The sequence below is a fragment of the Podarcis muralis genome, chromosome 8 (assembly GCF_964188315.1).
Source record: "Podarcis muralis chromosome 8, rPodMur119.hap1.1, whole genome shotgun sequence".
NCBI lineage: Eukaryota > Metazoa > Chordata > Lepidosauria > Squamata > Lacertidae > Podarcis > Podarcis muralis.
The window spans coordinates 26924561-26942043 of NC_135662.1; the positions used below are offsets into that span (position 1 = coordinate 26924561).

General features: G+C 43.3%; 1 protein-coding gene across 2 annotated transcripts in view; it reads right to left on the reverse strand.

Moving 5' to 3' along the window:
• The window catches only part of NECAB1 (N-terminal EF-hand calcium binding protein 1), a 40544-nt gene that overhangs the window by 4951 nt on the left and 18110 nt on the right, over positions 1-17483 (reverse strand). For both annotated transcript variants that reach the window (XM_077932863.1, XM_028736550.2), the window contains 5 exons: positions 15319-15344; positions 14157-14254; positions 5245-5381; positions 3080-3192; positions 596-672 (listed from right to left, as the gene is read on the reverse strand). In XM_077932863.1, the coding sequence (XP_077788989.1) occupies positions 596-672; positions 3080-3192; positions 5245-5381; positions 14157-14254; positions 15319-15344 (451 nt within the window). The remainder of the gene's footprint in view (positions 1-595; positions 673-3079; positions 3193-5244; positions 5382-14156; positions 14255-15318; positions 15345-17483) is intronic.

A 17483-nucleotide genomic window follows, 5' to 3' on the forward strand; every position in this document is an offset into this window, starting at 1 on the left:
ATTTTGTCTAACATACCTAAGCTGTTGTTGGAATGTAAGAACAACAGAAAAGTAACCGTGTGCCTTGGGAAATAGATCTAAGAAACAACTTTTATTTTGTAACCGCCTGCCTATTGTCATTGGGATGTGCCACTGCTTTTATATACTCCACATGGATTCAAACTGACCTTCATATACGTAACAAGTAACACATTTCAGCAACGGGAAAAGAAAAATTTTGTAAGTAGATAGGGCAACTAGTTATGGATACTGCCACTGCTGTACTGTGCTGGCTGGGATAGGGAAAGATGCGGTACAAACTGACCAGACATGATTGAGAGTTCCCAACTGTGTCTGCTGCATGGTGGTGAGAGTAGGGAAGAAGGCCCACTTCTCTGCCTCCATCCCATCATCAAGCACCCACCAGCTGAGGAGTTTTTTTGTGATATGCCCTACAACATGCTACTTCAACCCTTGCCCTTCAGTGGCAAAGAGGGCTACCCAGGTAGGTTATTTAGCTCATTTAGTGGATGTTGTATCTACTCTGCTACTGTCAGGGATGGAAGGAGAGTGCGATGCAGTAAGGATATAGATTAATGAAGGACCTTGTGCTCACCTTCTGCTCTAGCCTGTCAATCAGTTTCTGGAGTCTGTTTATTTGGGTCATCCACTGGTTGTCTTCCTCCAGCCAGCCTTTAGGAAACGTAAAGGAGTTTTAAAACACTGTTGAAAACTATGGCTTTCCTTATTCACTTCTTTGTTTTGATGTGCATGTTTTCATCCATGTTAGACTATTCAAAGTACTGTTAATGGATGATGCTCTTCCAAACATCGATAATAGATAGCATTTTCCTACAAATAAGTATTCCACATGACTCAACATTTCTTACTAAATGCAGCTAAGAAATTCTTAAGCCTTTCTTGTCCTGCAGTTTATGGTTACTCCAGTTTATAATTAATTCTGAGGACAGAATCTACGAGGTCAGAGAAGTGACATCCTTCAGGAGTTATTCCAGACTACATAGTTCCTTTTTCTTCCTGGACACTGTGTGGAGATGCAAAGCTTCAGAAGGTGCTAAATATTCAAAATCTCATGCAGAAATGTGCTGCTTAAAAATGGCTGCCCGAGCTTCTTACAGTACCGATACTTTGGTTTACACAAAATGCCTATGCTGTCTTTATGTTTAAAGTACAGTAAGACTCACACAGCAGATGCAGTATTTTCAGATAAGCACGTAGCCAGAAGGGTGGGAAGAGTTCTTAGAAAACGTGGAGGACTGTGATTCATCTTCAAAATGAATGCTATGCAAATAACTCCAAACTTAGAGCGGCTTTTTTCCAGCGGCTTTTTCAACATGCAAAAATGGCCCCCATCCTGGTCCTTCTTATGCACACAAGTCTGATTGAAATTAGCAGTGTCACCTGTGGCAGCTCCTGGTGACAAAATGTTGCTGTAACTGTGATGGGTAAAATCTCTTTTCCCTTTGTAAGATAGTTAGCTGGTAGATAGAGACCTCAGATTGCTCGTGGTAGATAAAACCTGGCACAAGGAAATACCTGTCTGGTTTATGGGGTTTATTGGCATTTTGTTTGTTTTTAAATGGCAACTACAGGAGAATCCAGTCAAAATGGGACTGTGTTATGTGGGGATGGCTTTAACCCTTTATGCCACAGTCCTAATTAACACCCCCTCCCCCAGTAGCTGCTATTGGCTCTGGAAGGGGAAGCTTTCACACTACAACAGACTTTTTTGATTCATGATAAAAACATTTGCACTAGATGAGTGCAAAGGACAGCTACAAAAATTGCTCTGTGTCCTGACTGAGCATGTATAGGAAGGAACACAGCTTGTTCTATAAACAAAAAAAGGGGGTTAGATCAGTGTCCAAAGGCAGCCTTTTTTCTTGTCAAGCTAACCTGCAGCAACAGGGACCCTTGATCTTGCACACCTGTCTTTGAAATGTCTCAATACCCTACCTTGAGCTAGGAGGAAAACCAGTTTGGGAGCTCATTAAACCGCAGAGCCTAGGACTTGCCCATCAGAAGGTCGGCGGTTTGAATCCCTGCGACAGGGTGAGCTCCCATTGCTCAGTCCCAGCTCCTGCCAACCTAGCAGTTTGAAAGCACCTCAAAGTGCAAGTAGATAAATAGGTACTGCTCCAGCAGGAAGGTAAATGGCGTTTTTATGTGCTGCTCTGGTTCGCCAGAAGCGGCTTAGTCATGCTGGCCACATGACCCGGAAGCTGTATGCCGGCTCCCTCGGCCAATAAAGCGAGATGAGCGCCGCAACCCCAGAGTCGGTCACGACTGGACCTAATGGCCAGGGGTCCCTTTACCTTTATTTTAATCATATGCATGATTTCTACAGCCCTTTTAAAACACGAAAGTTTTTCAAGCCCTTTGGCCCTTGCAACAGCCCTTTGAGATTAGTTGGTGACACCTCCACTACAAAAATAGGGAACTGCAGGTAAAGAGAGATCTAAGTGAAGTGGACAGACTGATCAATTATGACTCCAAGTTGCTTATTTTTCTCCACTTGCTTAATTGTATATGCAAAAAGAAGGGCCTGCTTTTGATACTGCTTTGATTTTACCTGTTCCCCATATTCCAATTTAATATTTTCTCTGATAGCTTCTGGCTTTTCTGTTTCCACTGTATTTTTACAGACAGTTTGTTCAACTGGCAAATAAATGTTTAGGGTGGTATATGCAAACTACTGCACATGTCCGCTATATGACAGGAGTTCACACCCAGACTTGTCAGGGCCAACTGAAGTGACAACTTAGGGCCATTCATACCGGTATATCTCAACATTTTGTAAATGTATCCCTTAAAGCACCCAAATCACTCATACATGCATCATCGAAATGTCTTGTATCGGCACTTGGACTTGGCAGGGCGCCTTCTTTTTTGCATTATCCCTCCCAACTGTACACTTGGTGGAATATAAGAATTTGCAGAATTACCTTTTACGGGGATTTAATTTTCATATTAATTTAAATGAAACTTGCTATTTTACTTTATATGACTTGTTCTTGGTGGTTACAACTTGTAAAGCACAGAAAAGGGAAAGTGGGATACTTCTCTTAAATAACATTACCTTGGTTAAAAAGAGGGCTGACTGGAGAAAAACTGCTGTTCCTTTGGAGTCTTCGACTTGAACGTCTTCCCAGCTGCTTAACTGCAAGCACCTCTGGCTTTGCTGGCCTTTGTCTTACAAATAAACATATTTATATATGCATAAATCAATTGGATTAATGAAACTGTCTCTCTATTCTGAGCATGTTTCCAGTCCTCTTCACACATACAAACACCACATACTAGGAGCTGCCGAGTCACAGAATGCAAACACTCTGACTGCAGAGGGTCTCACAAATTTGGCATTCACCACAGAGCCTAGAACATAACCTTGAGTGAAATCTAGGGAAAGGAAGATTTGGGGTGGCTGCCGATCCAGGTAACTGGAAAGCAGCACGGCCTTGGGGAGAAAGGGGGAGTCGTTCACCTATCAGAATGAAATAAACATCCCTACAGTAAAGGTGTGCATCTGGTTCATACCAAAGCTCAAATTCTGAACTGATGCAAGCTGCTTTTTTCCTGAGGTGACATATGGCTTCAGTGGCTGAGGGGCAATATGATTCCATGGAGCTTCCTCTGCCATCAGAGAAGAAGATCCAACTCTAGAGGGCTTGCCACTGTGGCCATGGAAAACTCTCCCACCATTGCTATTCCAACAGCAGTGAAGCCAGGAATGGGGTGTTGCCCCATGGGGCATGTCCTTCACTGTTCAGAGAAGGAGTGGCTGCAGGGACCTCCTCCCTGCCAGAAAGTATAGTCTGCTCTTGCTGTCATTTGCCCTAGGATTGCAGAAACCATGAGGGGATTGGCTCCATCCACTGGGCAAGGGAAGAAGAGCCACCAACTCCTATTCAAGCAAGAACGGCAGTGAGGGAAGCTCAGCCTAACTATCCATAACTGTTTAGCACTTTGTTCAGGCCCTGAAGGACTCAACTTTCCCACCCCACCCCACTCCCTTTATGTAGTTTGCAAGTCTGACAGCAGGGCCTGTTTTTCTCTCTCTTACTGGTGTGAGCTGCTTGGGGAGGCAACAGTTATCTGAAAAGCAAGCTAAAAGTATGGCAAACAGCTAAGGAAATGTCCAGGGAAGCCATGCCCCCACCCCCACCCCCAAGATGCTAAAGCAACTCCATCTCCAGAGTTGGAGTAGGTAGTTCTCACCCACTGGCTACAATGGGAGGAAAAAATTATAGGAGAATAATGTGGCTACCTTCCTTCCCTGGCTGCTGTGAGCTTGCAAGGCTCTGGATGTGGCAGTTGACCCACTGGAAATGCAAACACGTACCTTCCCCAGTAGGTAAGATTGCTCTTGAAAAAAACATTGCTTGGGTGGAATTCAACTGAGTTTTACTGAGAGTCGACCCAATGAAATGAATGTCAACTGAGTCTACTCTGAGTAAAACCTAGTTTAATACCACCCCATGGGATCGCCATTCACTGGAAGGATGATTTGAGTGCAAGGGCACTCTCCTCTCCTGTGGTTTCCAGCAACTGGTATTCAGAAACATTACTGCCTCTGTGGAGACAGAGCCATAGCCATCATGGCTGGTAACATTTGATAGTCGTCCTCCATGAATTTTTCTAAATTTGCCTATTATGTTTTTCCATCCACGAAACATTTCTCTAGTGCTTTGCAGCCTCCCTGGGTGCCAGTACTTCCTGATCTGAAAAAGCCTCATGGAAGAAATTACATCTTCCCCAGGGTTATGAATGATGTAAGGCAGGCTTCCTCAACCTCTGCCCTCCAGATGTTTTGAGACTACAATTCCCATCATCCCTGACCACTGGTCCTGCTAGCTAGGGATCATGGCAGTTGTAGGCCAAAAACATCTGGAGGGCCAAGATTGAGGAAGCCTGATTTAAGGGCACCCAGGAAGGCTGCCCAGTGTTGACTGCTACTGAGATGATTTCTAGAATAAGAGAGGGGAGGGAGATGTTCATTCACAAACACGCCTTGACCACTTGAAAAGTAAGTTAAGCAAGCTTTGATAATTTTGCAACAAAAACTGTTTTCTCATTCCTAGATGGAAACTAGCTGGGGGGGAAACAAGGGATATATTTTCAGCACAGGACTTGTTTCTGCAATCGCAAGGTAATAGGAGCACACAGCATTACTCAGTTGCAACCTCTCCCTGGAACAATTCCTGATACATTTCCACAGGGGTGGGGGAGTGGTTGAAATCTCACTTATCTTGACGGGTTTGTTCCTCTGTGGTTTCCATGGCGCACTCCAGGGAATTGTGGAGCGACTGTAGCTGATTCACAGTTTCTTTCAGCAAAAAGCGAGTCACAAACTGTTCCAACTTGGAAGCCTCCTGATAATTCTACAGAAAGGAAATAGACACTAGCAGAAAGGGAAAGTGTAATATTTCCCACTTTTGCAGCTTTCCTCCTAAACATCAGCTGCACACAGTCTGTATTCTGTGGTCTCATAAGAAGACAGCATGTGCTCATAATGTAATTCTAAAGCAATTTCTATAGTATTTTTTCCAAAAAAGAAAAAGAAATCACAGGACAGGAAACAGGGCAGTAATTCCTACACTGCTGAGACAGAAGTTCTACTGTGGATCAAGGAATACCTGAGTTAAATTGTTAGCAGGTCCTGTGAGCCCAAACTATCCCCACCTACACAGGAGGCTGCCTTCTGCATCTCTACAGTTCCCTACTCAATCTCTTTCCGGTTGAGCTGGATTATTCTGCCCAATCCTGACCAAAATTAGCCCCCCAAAATTATTATTTGCCCTTGGATGGAAACTGCTATTTCTGCCAATTGCTTGGCAGGATTTCCTTCTGGGATGAATAGCCATTTTACAATGTGTGTGATTTTCTCAGGACCAAGCATGGTTAAGTCTCACATGATTCTCATTCTCTCCCTTCTCCATCATTTCCTCCTGTTATTTCAGAGGAAAAGCTTGAGACATTAAATACACTTCTAACATAATGCTTAGTTTGGCACTCAAACACACTCCAGCAATTAACCTACAGGCATCAGAAATCATAGCTGGGAGTGGTGAGGGAGGCAATATTGTTTGCTATAATTATTACTTTTTATAGCAAGAGTAACAAAAGAAAAGAGGGGAAGGAAAACAAAAAAGAGAAAAGGAAACAAACTCACATTAATAATACAATGATCATCAGTGCACCCATTTCATTTTAAACATTTAAGTCCTGATAATCAAATGAAATTGGTGTTTATGAGAAATATGTTCAAAGTGTAGCAAGGCCAGAAAGGGCCTTGGACCATTGCATAATAGATGTTTATATCCTCCCAAGCTTGAAGTATAAGCCTCTTGGGGACTATCGGGGCATGCAAAACCCACTTTTGTCCTGCCATTAGTTCCCATACCACAGGTATGGGATAATTTAGAAGTACATGGACAACTGTAAATGCCAAGGATTTCGCTAAAGGACATTATACAGTCCCAAGGCATGGTCTGAAGGATCAAGATGCAGCAGCACAGCTGTAGTTGTGGGTTAAAGATTTAAACACAAAGGGAAGCATTTAAACTATAGAATACACTGCCATTAGAGTACAGAATCCATCTGTTGTGCAGGAGCTCCCAATGAACCCTAACTGTGCAACCTGAATTGCCCTGCGTGTGACTGAATCCTACCTGAAAATAGCAACCGTCTGGAAGCATCCTAAGACAGAAACACATGCTGTTCCCGCTAGGACATCAAACGGTTATTGAAATCCCAGCTGTGAAGCCGTCCCATGTACCACCCATGCTAATTATGCACCTGAAGACATTAAAGTTGCCAGCGACATTAATCAAGCCTGCGATACCACAATTCATAATAGCTGCTACTTTTAAAGCTAAAGGGTGCGGGGAAGCCTGGCAGGACAGATTGTCTGGGACTCCCTTTGGCGCCGCTCTGAAGCTGGCACCAGCTCCGCGTGAAAAACATTTGCGGTGGCCTCTCAAAAGTGACAGGACGCGTTTGTACCAGCAAGGCGACTTTCCGCCTCCCCCTAAATCGTTCGACATGGCTCCTCTAATTGGATTAAAGCTGCCAAAGTATCCAGCAGGGCTAATTCCATCGCTGGAAGCTTTGATTCTTTGTGACACCACGCCAGGACCATCCACAGTAATGTTGCCGTAATGGGAATTGAAATTCATATTCTCTGGCAGATACTCAAAATGGCTGCCTTTGAAGAGAAGTATCCTTTGTTGACAAATGGACAACATATTGGCAAAGGGGTCCTCGGAAGATCTGCCTCGCCTGCGAGCGGTTTGGTGACATAAAAGAGGCTTCAGTGACGCATGATCAAAGGATGTTCAAATCTATAAAACATTACAGGTGTCTAACCTGCAACAAGAATTCTGATGAGTAGTTTGGGGATATGCTAGGTTAGCTTTCACTAGCTTGGGATACCCTCCCGATGTATTACAATGATAATAATAATACCTTTATTGTCAATGTACAACCTGTGTACAATGAAATGTATTCCCCCACTACCGGTTGGGAATGATATGAGTTGTAACCCAAAATATTTGAAGGGCACCAGTTTGGCAAAGGCTGTGCTAACTAACTGCAGGGGGGTGCGTTATTTAGGTCTCGGTGCCACCGTACCCCTCAAAGGGCAGGTAAAGAGGCAAAAAGGGTTTGCAGGCACCCCCGACCAGGTGATTGGCAGCACCTGCAAATCTATGGGTACAGCACTTTGCAATAACCGTCAATCAGTTGATGGTTGGAGTTCTCATAGTGGAACACAAGGAATGCTGAGGCTTCCATTATACTCTGTGTGTATATTTGTAAATAAAGGAAATATTATGAAATCAGCAGAGGGATTGAGAACCGAGGAGCAAATGATTACAGGACTTCTTTTTTCTACGACTGTCTAGTAAAGATGCATATAATTGCATTATTCCTTCAGAGAGGCTCGTTTACCTACTCATAAGCACAAGAGGTGGTAGAAGACATGATTTGATTGTTATTGATGCGGTGCGTAAGAATAATTCTTATATTGAAAGAAAGCCTGTGCAATTGCCTATATTGATTCATGTGGGTGAGATCATCATTATGAGAGTTCTGACTATTCACACAAGCTTTCCTCTTGCTATGTTTTGCGTTGATGGATATTTGTTTTTTTCTTTTTGGTGTGTTAAAGTAAACAACAACAATAAAAAAGCTTTCCTCTTGCTAGTTGCAAGATTAAAGCACCAACTTCTCTTGGCTTCTCTTATGTCTAGTGTCATAAAATGCAGGCAAGAAATGAAAGCGAACCCCAGGAGTTCTTGTCTCTTGTGTGGGGGAAAATAACATCGCAAGAAGAAATGTTCACAGCTCCAGATTGCATTCGTGACAGCTCCAGTCCTTTGCTCCTGCTACCTCACTTAGTCTCTTTCCTCTGACCTTAAGGATCTATCATGCTTTTAAATAAATTAAATAGAAGCACAGTGCAACTCTATAGCCTGCACAGTTTCAAACAGCTGCAATAAAATTACTATATTTTAATTTTCTAAATGTTTTTTGGGAAAGCATACATAATATTCTTCCCTGTCTGTGTGTGCAGCGGGTGGATTCTAATGGGAAACTACCTAATTTGCACATCTCAAACCAATACAGGAACGGAAACACAGCTATCATTTGAAATTCACAGTTTTCCAAATTTTGTGATGCAGTTGCCCAGCCAGTGTGACAAAAGCACATATAGTAGGGGAAAGGTGTACACAAAAACGAAGATATTCATGAAAACAACATACAGAAATGCATTGCATTAGCAGAGATTGCTTGCAAAAATGTGTTGTTGTTTTTTTCAAAACTACATACAAAAGTGTGCTTATTGAGGGGGGAAATGCACTAAAATGCTGGCAGATTTTAATGTGGATTTAAAAAGGGGGTGGGTGGGTTCACAAATTGCCATGGAGAAGCAGAGAAATGAATTTTACCACTAGGGGGGAAATGACAAAACAAAAAATGTAACAGATTTGTCTGTCCCCAGTCGTTCTTGGCATACAGATGCCCAGTGGTTCAACCCTGGCTTCTCCATTTTGTTTTCTTTAAAAATGAATCTCAAGGTTTCGAGAGACTTTCATCCGAGGAGCCAGCGGCAGTATCAGGTGCCGTAGGCAGTATGGAGACATATAGCCAATGGTCTCATTCAGTTTCCTTTTTGCCACAACAAACAAACAAATAACATTATTCCATTTTTCAGGTAAGCCACACAAAATAGTTTACAGGAAAACCATTACATCACCAGTAAATAATGATGTTTTCCCTACTCACTAAAGCCTCCTCCAAACAGGCCTACCGGTTCCCATCTGATTTCCTTAGTTTACAACCAAATACTGAAAATGGCTGCCAAGAAAAACTTGCTCCCAATTATAGTTATGGGAAAGGGGGGGGGGCTTTTCCACTAAGTCACAGGTGTCAGGTGTGATTCCTGGCTGCTGCCTGCTCTTTCCAAACTGCAAAAGGGGCTGGAGTGGTGACGAGAGGATGGAAACAGTTCTCAGCCTGCCTCAGCTATTCTGGATGCTGTTGCTGGTTCTCAAAACAGTAAAATGTTTGATGTGAATAAAGGTAAAGGTACCCCTGCCCGAAGGCCAGTCGTGTCCGACTCTAGGGTTGTGCGCCCATCTCACTTAAGAGGCCGGGGGCCAGCGCTGTCCGGAGACACTTCCGGGTCACGTGGCCAGCGTGACGAAGCTGCTCTGGCGAGCCAGCACCAGCGCAGCATACAGAAACGCCGTTTACCTTCCCACTATAAAGCGGTACCTATTTATCTACTTGCACTTAAGGGTGCTTTCAAACTGCTAGGTGGGCAGGAGCTGGGACCGAAAGACGGGAGCTCACCCCGCCGCGGGGATTCAAACCGCCGACCATACGATCGTCAAGTCCTAGGCACTGTGGTTTTACCCACAGCGCCACCCGCGTCCCTTGCTTGATGTGAATAGCTGCCCGCAAAACAAGGAACAGCACCACATTCCAATAATAGCAAAAGGTTAAGAAATAGGAGTAGCTTCCTTCATTCTGCTTGCTAAGCATTCTGGCATCTCTTTATTTACTTTTTTTAGGGCTGCTTTATTTCAAAAAGTAAAAACCAGGACACCCCAAAAGTTGTTGAACCTTTTTTTTTTTTTTAGGAAAGCACTGAAATGGCTGAGCTTTAATGTAGTTTAATGGTGAATTTTGGACATAATAGAGATGTAAAAGATTTGGATTATCATAAAAGATGCAGAAGGAAATGATTAACAATAGGAGCCACCAAAGGGAGGAGGGAAGTCCAGGAGATTCTTTGGAATCTTGTTTTTATGTTGTATGTTGGATATGTAATTGTGAAACTTTAATCTGAAAACCAAATAAATAAAATAAATAAAACAATAAATAATGAAATAATGAAATTGTTAAGCTTGTTTTTCAAAAATGCCAAAAAACAACAACAAACCCCACAATTTTTTCAGTTGAATTGCCTAAGACAAAGCGCCACATTTCGGAAATTCTCCCCGCACATCAATTCTGCCTTTGAAATCCCAGGAGAATCCGGACGTAGGGCAGCCCTATATTTTTAGGACCCACCTAATTTCTGTGCTTGTGTTTTTAACAGTGTTGAGCATTGTGTTTTAATTGTTGGCACCTGCCCTGGGATCTTACAGCAAAGGAAGGGTAAATAATAATAATAATGATGATGATAAATATAAATACTTTCAGTTTTGGTAAGTTAGACAGAAAGATAGCTAAAAACAGTTCTTCCGATTTCCACTTTGATCAGGCAAATTGTAACCTGACAAATGCAAGGAAAACCCTCCCCAAACCAATTGTTAATCTGGTCACAGTCCTATTTTGCAGCAGAAGTGACTCATAGCAGCTCATCTCCAGGAGCGAAGTAATGGGATTTATATGCCACATTTCTTCTCATTTCTTCCTCTCCCCAGACACTCCACTATAAATACACAGGGCTTTCACTCTCTGCATTTTGCCTGTTCTGCCTCAGTGACACAACAACAAGGCATCAGCCAAACATGTTTTTGTAAGGGTATCTTTTGTATTCAAGTCCCATCCTTCAAAAATAAAAGGGGGGTGAGGACAAAGGGTAGACTTCAAGGCATTTTTAATCCACGCATTACTATTTCTTGTTCTCTCTCCCAGTGACATAACATGAACAACTAGGATCCCTGCTCGATTAAGAAGCTGGATCTTCTAAGGTTCTTAATTGCTCAGGGAGCAGATAGCAGGATTTCCTTTGCAGACATTTAAGCCCAGGTATTGCTGCAGGTATGGCAACACACTCGGTGATGTTATAACTGAGTAATAAAATCAATGGGGACGCGGGTGGCGCTGTGGGTAAAAGCCTCAGCGCCTAGGGCTTGCCGATCGAAAGGTCGGCGGTTCGAATCCCCGCGGCGGGGTGCGCTCCCGTTGTTCGGACCCAGCGCCTGCCAACCTAGCAGTTCGAAAGCACCCCCGGGTGCAAGTAGATAGATAGCGACCGCTTACCAGCGGGAAGGTAAACGGCGTTTCCGTGTGCGGCTCTGGCTCGCCAGAGCAGCGATGTCACGCTGGCCACGTGACCCGGAAGTGTCTCCGGACAGCGCTGGCCCCCGGCCTCTTGAGTGAGATGGGCGCACAACCCTAGAGTCTGTCAAGACTGGCCCGTAAGGGCAGGGCTACCTTTACCTTTAATAAAATCAGTAAGGGATATAAAAGGATATACATTGTTTTATTACCATTGGGGGGGGGGGGCAGAGCTCTTTGAACAAGGCAATGGTAGTTTTATTCCCTACCTGAGCTCAGGTTTTTGCTGTTTCCAACCAATACTGACCTGGTGTTCACTGACCACATTGTTTGTCCATTCATTCTCTCTTTCCCCCCCCCCTCTCTCTCTCTCTCTCTCTCTCTCTCTCTCAAACCCCCTCACCCCTCACGTACTTGGTTACCCTGGATACCAAAGATGAATGATTTATCCAGGGACCCAGTTCAGAAATTCTCCTCAAGTAAAAAACACCAACTGACCAAGGCCTCTATGGCTTTGGAGAGTCTTGTTTTCCGAAGGAAGAGATCTAAAATTCTTTGTTGATCTGCCTCTAAGTTGCACTGCTGAAGTCTTCTGCTGCACAACGAGATTTACATTTGTTTCCAGGGCACCCTTGGGAAACAGCAAGCCAATCGCCCGGAAAAGTGTGCCCCGTGTTTGATCTTGCAAGATGCTGGGTGTAGGTGTGTTGCATCGCTAAAGACCTAGGGGCAATTGGGTCCTGCTTCTCAACAATCAAATTGCGTGACCTAGGCAGTCAATAACAGGAATATAGGGAATTGCTTGATACAGAGTCAGACCAGTGGTCTATCTAGTTCCATAGTGTCTGATGCACAGACTGGCAGTAGGTCTCAGACAGGGGTCTTTCCCAGCCCCATTCTGGGAATGTCATGGATTGAAGGTAGGCACTTTTGCGGGTGGCGCTGTGGTCTAAACCACTGGGCCCCTTGGGCTTGCCGATCAGAAGGTTGGCGGTTCGAATCCCCGCAACGGGGTGAGCTCCCGTTGCTCTGTCCCAGCTCCTACCAACCTAGCAGTTCGAAAGCACACCAGTGCAAGTAGATAAATAGTTATCACTGCGGTGGGAAAGTAAACAGTGTTTCCGCACACTCTGGTTTCCGTCACGGTATTCCAATGCACCAGAAGCAGTTTAGTCATGCTGGCCACATGACCCAGAAAGCTGTCTGTGGACAAACACCGGCTCCCTCAGCCTGAAAGCGAGATGAGTGTCACACCCCATAGTCGCCTTTGACGGGACTTAACCGTCCAGGGGCCCTTTACCTTTACCATTTTTCTACCTTACTTTTGCATGCAGTGCATGTGCCTTACCACTGAAAAACAGAAATGGGTGTTCTGGCAGATCTTTCTAGGAGATAAATGTTTGGAAAACAACCTAAAGTTGCCATCCATATCCTTTGACATTCCAATGTAATTTCAAATACTTTCTGGATATTACCTTGCTGAATTACATCAAAGGTTCATCTCTAGCCAATAACCAGGCAGATGTATAGAATTCCAAAAAGAGGACAAGATGGACATGCTTAATATATCACAGCTAGTTGTAAAAACCTCATCTGTTGCCACCCGCTAATTTGATACAGTTCTTCGGATGCACTGGCTAAAAACATCTCTCATTTTTACAAATCGAATCATTGACCAAACTTATGAAAACAGTTGTCTACATATGGATTTATCAATAACTCTGCAAATGGGTGAAGAAAACGCCTGGGAAAATCCGACAACAATCTAGAACCCCTCCTCTAGATCAGTGTAATTTGCAACATGCTCTTGGCATCAAAACAGGACATTCATGGTGGGGTTTATTCTGTTTTAGTTTGTGCTGTGATGCTTCTGGAGGGGCTATTGTGCAACAAAAGGGGGACAAAAATTAACCAGAACCTTTGCGGCATAAAAAAGTTACGGGATTTGAACAGGATGTTATGGGATATGCACTGATTGAAATTGAAGCCTCCCAAAACCTTTGCAGGCATGAAGAGTATTGAAATTGAAAGTGTGTGTGTCCCCTCAATAGACTCATCCCTTTACTAGGGACTGAGCCTTTAGGGTGGCCTGTGGAACTCCCTACCAATAGGAATCACCCTTGCCTTCTTCTTTTTTGAAGTCTTCTGAAAACTGTGTTGTTTAGACAGGCTTCGGCAATATGATTTTGTTCTTTTTAACCAACCAGTAATTACTGATGTTTTAAACTGATATTATTATAATCTTGCATGTTGTACACCACCATATTATAATACAGTGGTACCTTGGTTCTTGAACATAATCCATTCCGAAAGTCTGACTCCCAAAATGTTTAAAAACCAAGGCACAGCTTCCGATTGGCTGCAGGAGCGTCCTGCACTCAAGCAGAAGCCATGTCGGACGTTCAGCTTCCGAGAAACATTTGGAAACCGGAACACTTACTTCTGATTTGTTTGTCAACTAAGCCTTTCAAGAACCAAGGTTCCACTGTATTATGAAAGTGCGGGTGATAGATAGATAGATAGATAGATAGATAGATAGATAGATAGATAGATGATAGAGACAGACAGACAGACAGACAGATAGATAAATAGACAGATCTTAAGTGTTGCAGAAGAACAGGAATAAAACTTCCTCCTACTTTCTTTGTGGAGTCCATTGCCTTCAGTATGGATAGATTGAGGTCTTCCAAAGCAGACAGCACATTTTCATACTCTCCCAAGTGTTGGGAAAAATATTCTAAAAAAAAAAAAAAAAACAGAAATTCACAGCTCAAGCAAAGGAAGAAAGATCAAGGAATTATTTTAATTTTTTAATATATTTTTAAAAATAGGAATCAAATACCGGTACATATATAGAGAGAACAAGAAGAATAAGGATCTAAACTCCGGTAGAAGGCTCCTTTCCCATTAGAATGGGGGGTTAGTTTGCTAACAGCCTGATGCTTTATGACACATGGTACAGCTTCTGGCTATGCTGTGCTATATTTTGACTTCTATGTACGCAATCAGAAAGGTATAATAGATTGTTGCAGCAAAGGGGACATGAAAAGGAAAGCAGCACAAAAAATGGGCAAAAATGTCAAGAAAGAGCATGAACCTCCTCAAGTAAGAACGTCAGATTCTAACACCAGCCCTAGCAAGTGGCTATTGAGATGGTACTATAGAACCCTCTTTGTGTAGATACATTACATACACACGTAATTCAGAAACTGTGACAAAAGGAAATAATCACGGGGTGAACATCATTCTAGGGCTTCTTGTAAGGCGTCTGAAATACCTCACACAATATCACATGACCCTCGCCTTTTTATCAACTCTCAAAGCAAGATGTAAGGAGGCTCACAAAGCATAGGAAATCACAGACAGCTTCCCTAGGGAGTCTCCCCCTCAAAGACTGGGGGGGGGGGATCTTGGCAGAGAATCTACACATTAAACAATCCAGTGTTGGGGGAGTGGGGAGATTGGAGAAAAGGGGCAGGATCACTTAAAGGCAGCATTTGCCTTATTCCCCCCCCCCAAACAAAAGAGGGATACATTTTAAGTTGATATCCTAGAGAGGGGGAGAAGAAATTTAGAATAAAAGACATACAAGAGGTGCATGTAATTCTGCACATTTATCTAGTCTCATTAGTGGTAATGGTTTATTGATTACCTTCCCTAAGAGTTCTGCACAGCTGCATTTTACATAATTAGCTGGTGTGATTAAAAAGGAGCCACTTTGGCTACAGAGCTCTTTTGTTTAGCTCCACCTGTCCATGACACATCCAGAACGGAAGGGTTTGGGAGTAAAAATTAACTTACCGAAAAGCTCTTCTGTGTCAAGGTTGCTGTAAAAAGAAGAAGATCATAAAACGAGTGCTGTAATTGCTATTGTGTGCATCTTGTTGCTGTTTAATTGTTAAGCCCAACCACCCTTGAGGCGACATTTATTTATTTATATAAACATTTTATACCATTTCATATAGTAAAAAACTTCTAAGTAGTCTACTTGAAACAATTTTTTAAAAAAACCAATCAAAACCTTTCCATAAAATTACCTAAAAATCTGATTGGAAGAGAACAGGATATTGCAAACAAAACTGTGACAATAAAATAAAATAAAAAAATTACAAATCAATGAGAGCTTGGTCATTATTGTAGTCCCTTGAATAATCCATGGGAAGGCATTCCAGAGGGCGAGGTCTCCTTCCATGTTGTCTCTTCGGGATATCTTAAAAATTGGCTTGGTCCGAAATGGGGAAGGTGGCCCCAAGTTCTCCAGGCCTTAAATGTCAACCACAAAACCCTGAACTTGGCTTGGTAACTAAGAGGCAGCCAATGCAGATCTTTCAACATTGGCATAAATCTGGTACCCACTTTGCATCCTAAGCAGCTACCACTTCCAAACCAGGCTCAAGGGTAGCTCCACAAACAGTGCATTACAGTAGTCCAATTGGGAGACTACCACTGTATGGACCACTATGGCAAGGCTAATGGAAAGCTCACCACTTCTGAGGTGTTCCATGCAACAGCAAGGTCATCCAGAAGTTATTTAACACTCTGCACTTCACTGGCACATTTGAGTATGTTGTAGTTCATAAGCTGTAGCCCGCGTTTTTGCCTGGAAAAGTTCAGTGAGCCAGTGCACACATCAGAGCATCAAGTATAAATATCATGATTAGCTTTTAAGTGGAGGGTGGGAATTTTTCCTGAGCCAGTACTTAATTCCTGCCATTTGGAGGTGCAAAGATTCCATTCTGCATGGATGTTGCATTGTCCGACTCGTAAGTTTGTTCTCTCCAATTGAGTGCTTGTATTGAGATGTAGCTCAGTTGTTTTCCGTGCCTTCGTAACAAATGCACGAAATGAAATTCACTACAGAATGGAGCAGTTGTGAATAACAAATCATGATGACAATGATTGTCATCGTTTCCCTCAACAGATCCATCCACAAACCTGGAACACAATTTGCTTCCTTGCGTAGGAGAATTATTCAAGTCAGAGAATGGCTGTGCAGCTGGGAACACAGGCACCAGATCAGTTTATTCAACTCTCTGAATGGTGCTCATAAGAGCCGTCAGCAACTCACAAGATGCTGTTGTGAGGAACATAAAGGGCAAACTTTTGAACAGGGATTATAGTGTTGTGGGGTATTGTAAACTTGTAGATTGAGCACCATTTTGTTGGGCCCTGTTGGGATAAGGCTTGGCAGGCCCTGGAGGAAGAAGAGGAAGAAATGGGGACTAAATGGTGGGAACCTGGTAGGAGGAGGAGAAGGCATCTCTCCTCTTTCTGTCCCAACTCCAGTCACTTTAGAAAGGGGAGCAGGGATGCTGTCTCTCTGACCTTCCTGCAGAGAGGAGAATTTCACTGGAAGCAGAGGAAGGCCAAAGAGGAAGCAGCAGTAACTAAACATGAGGGCATTGTCACCAAGAAGCAGGGGCCGCCTTCACAGATAAGAGCAGGCCCCCCTGCCCCAACACAGAATGCACTTGCTATCTCAGCATTCCTGCAAAGTGAGAGAGTGAGCATGCCAAGCCTCACCTTTAGATCTTGGCGGGAGGAGCGGGAAAACTTGTTGGGACACCCTTGTCATTTCCAGCTAGTTCTAAACCTCTTCCCCTGCTCCCAAACTGAATCCTGAGCATCATGTCTGCTGGTGAGCCTGTACCGATACTGGCTGAATAAAGATCTCTTTCTTACTTCCAAATAAGTGTATTTGTTTTGAGTAGGAGTTGGAACGCTATGCAGCTTCAAGGGGACCTTGCATGGACACATTGCCACCTCCATCTCACCCCCACCCCCAATGCATGTGATATATGCATACGTATTAATATGGTACCCATGAATCAATAATTCTTCTACTAAGATAAATTCACTTGTCCCCACCCCCAATTATACACCAAATATTAAATGCATCAGTGTGCCCTTGCCTGTGCCCTATTTGCATTCAACATACAGCTGTATGTGGAAAGGTACCTCCTGAA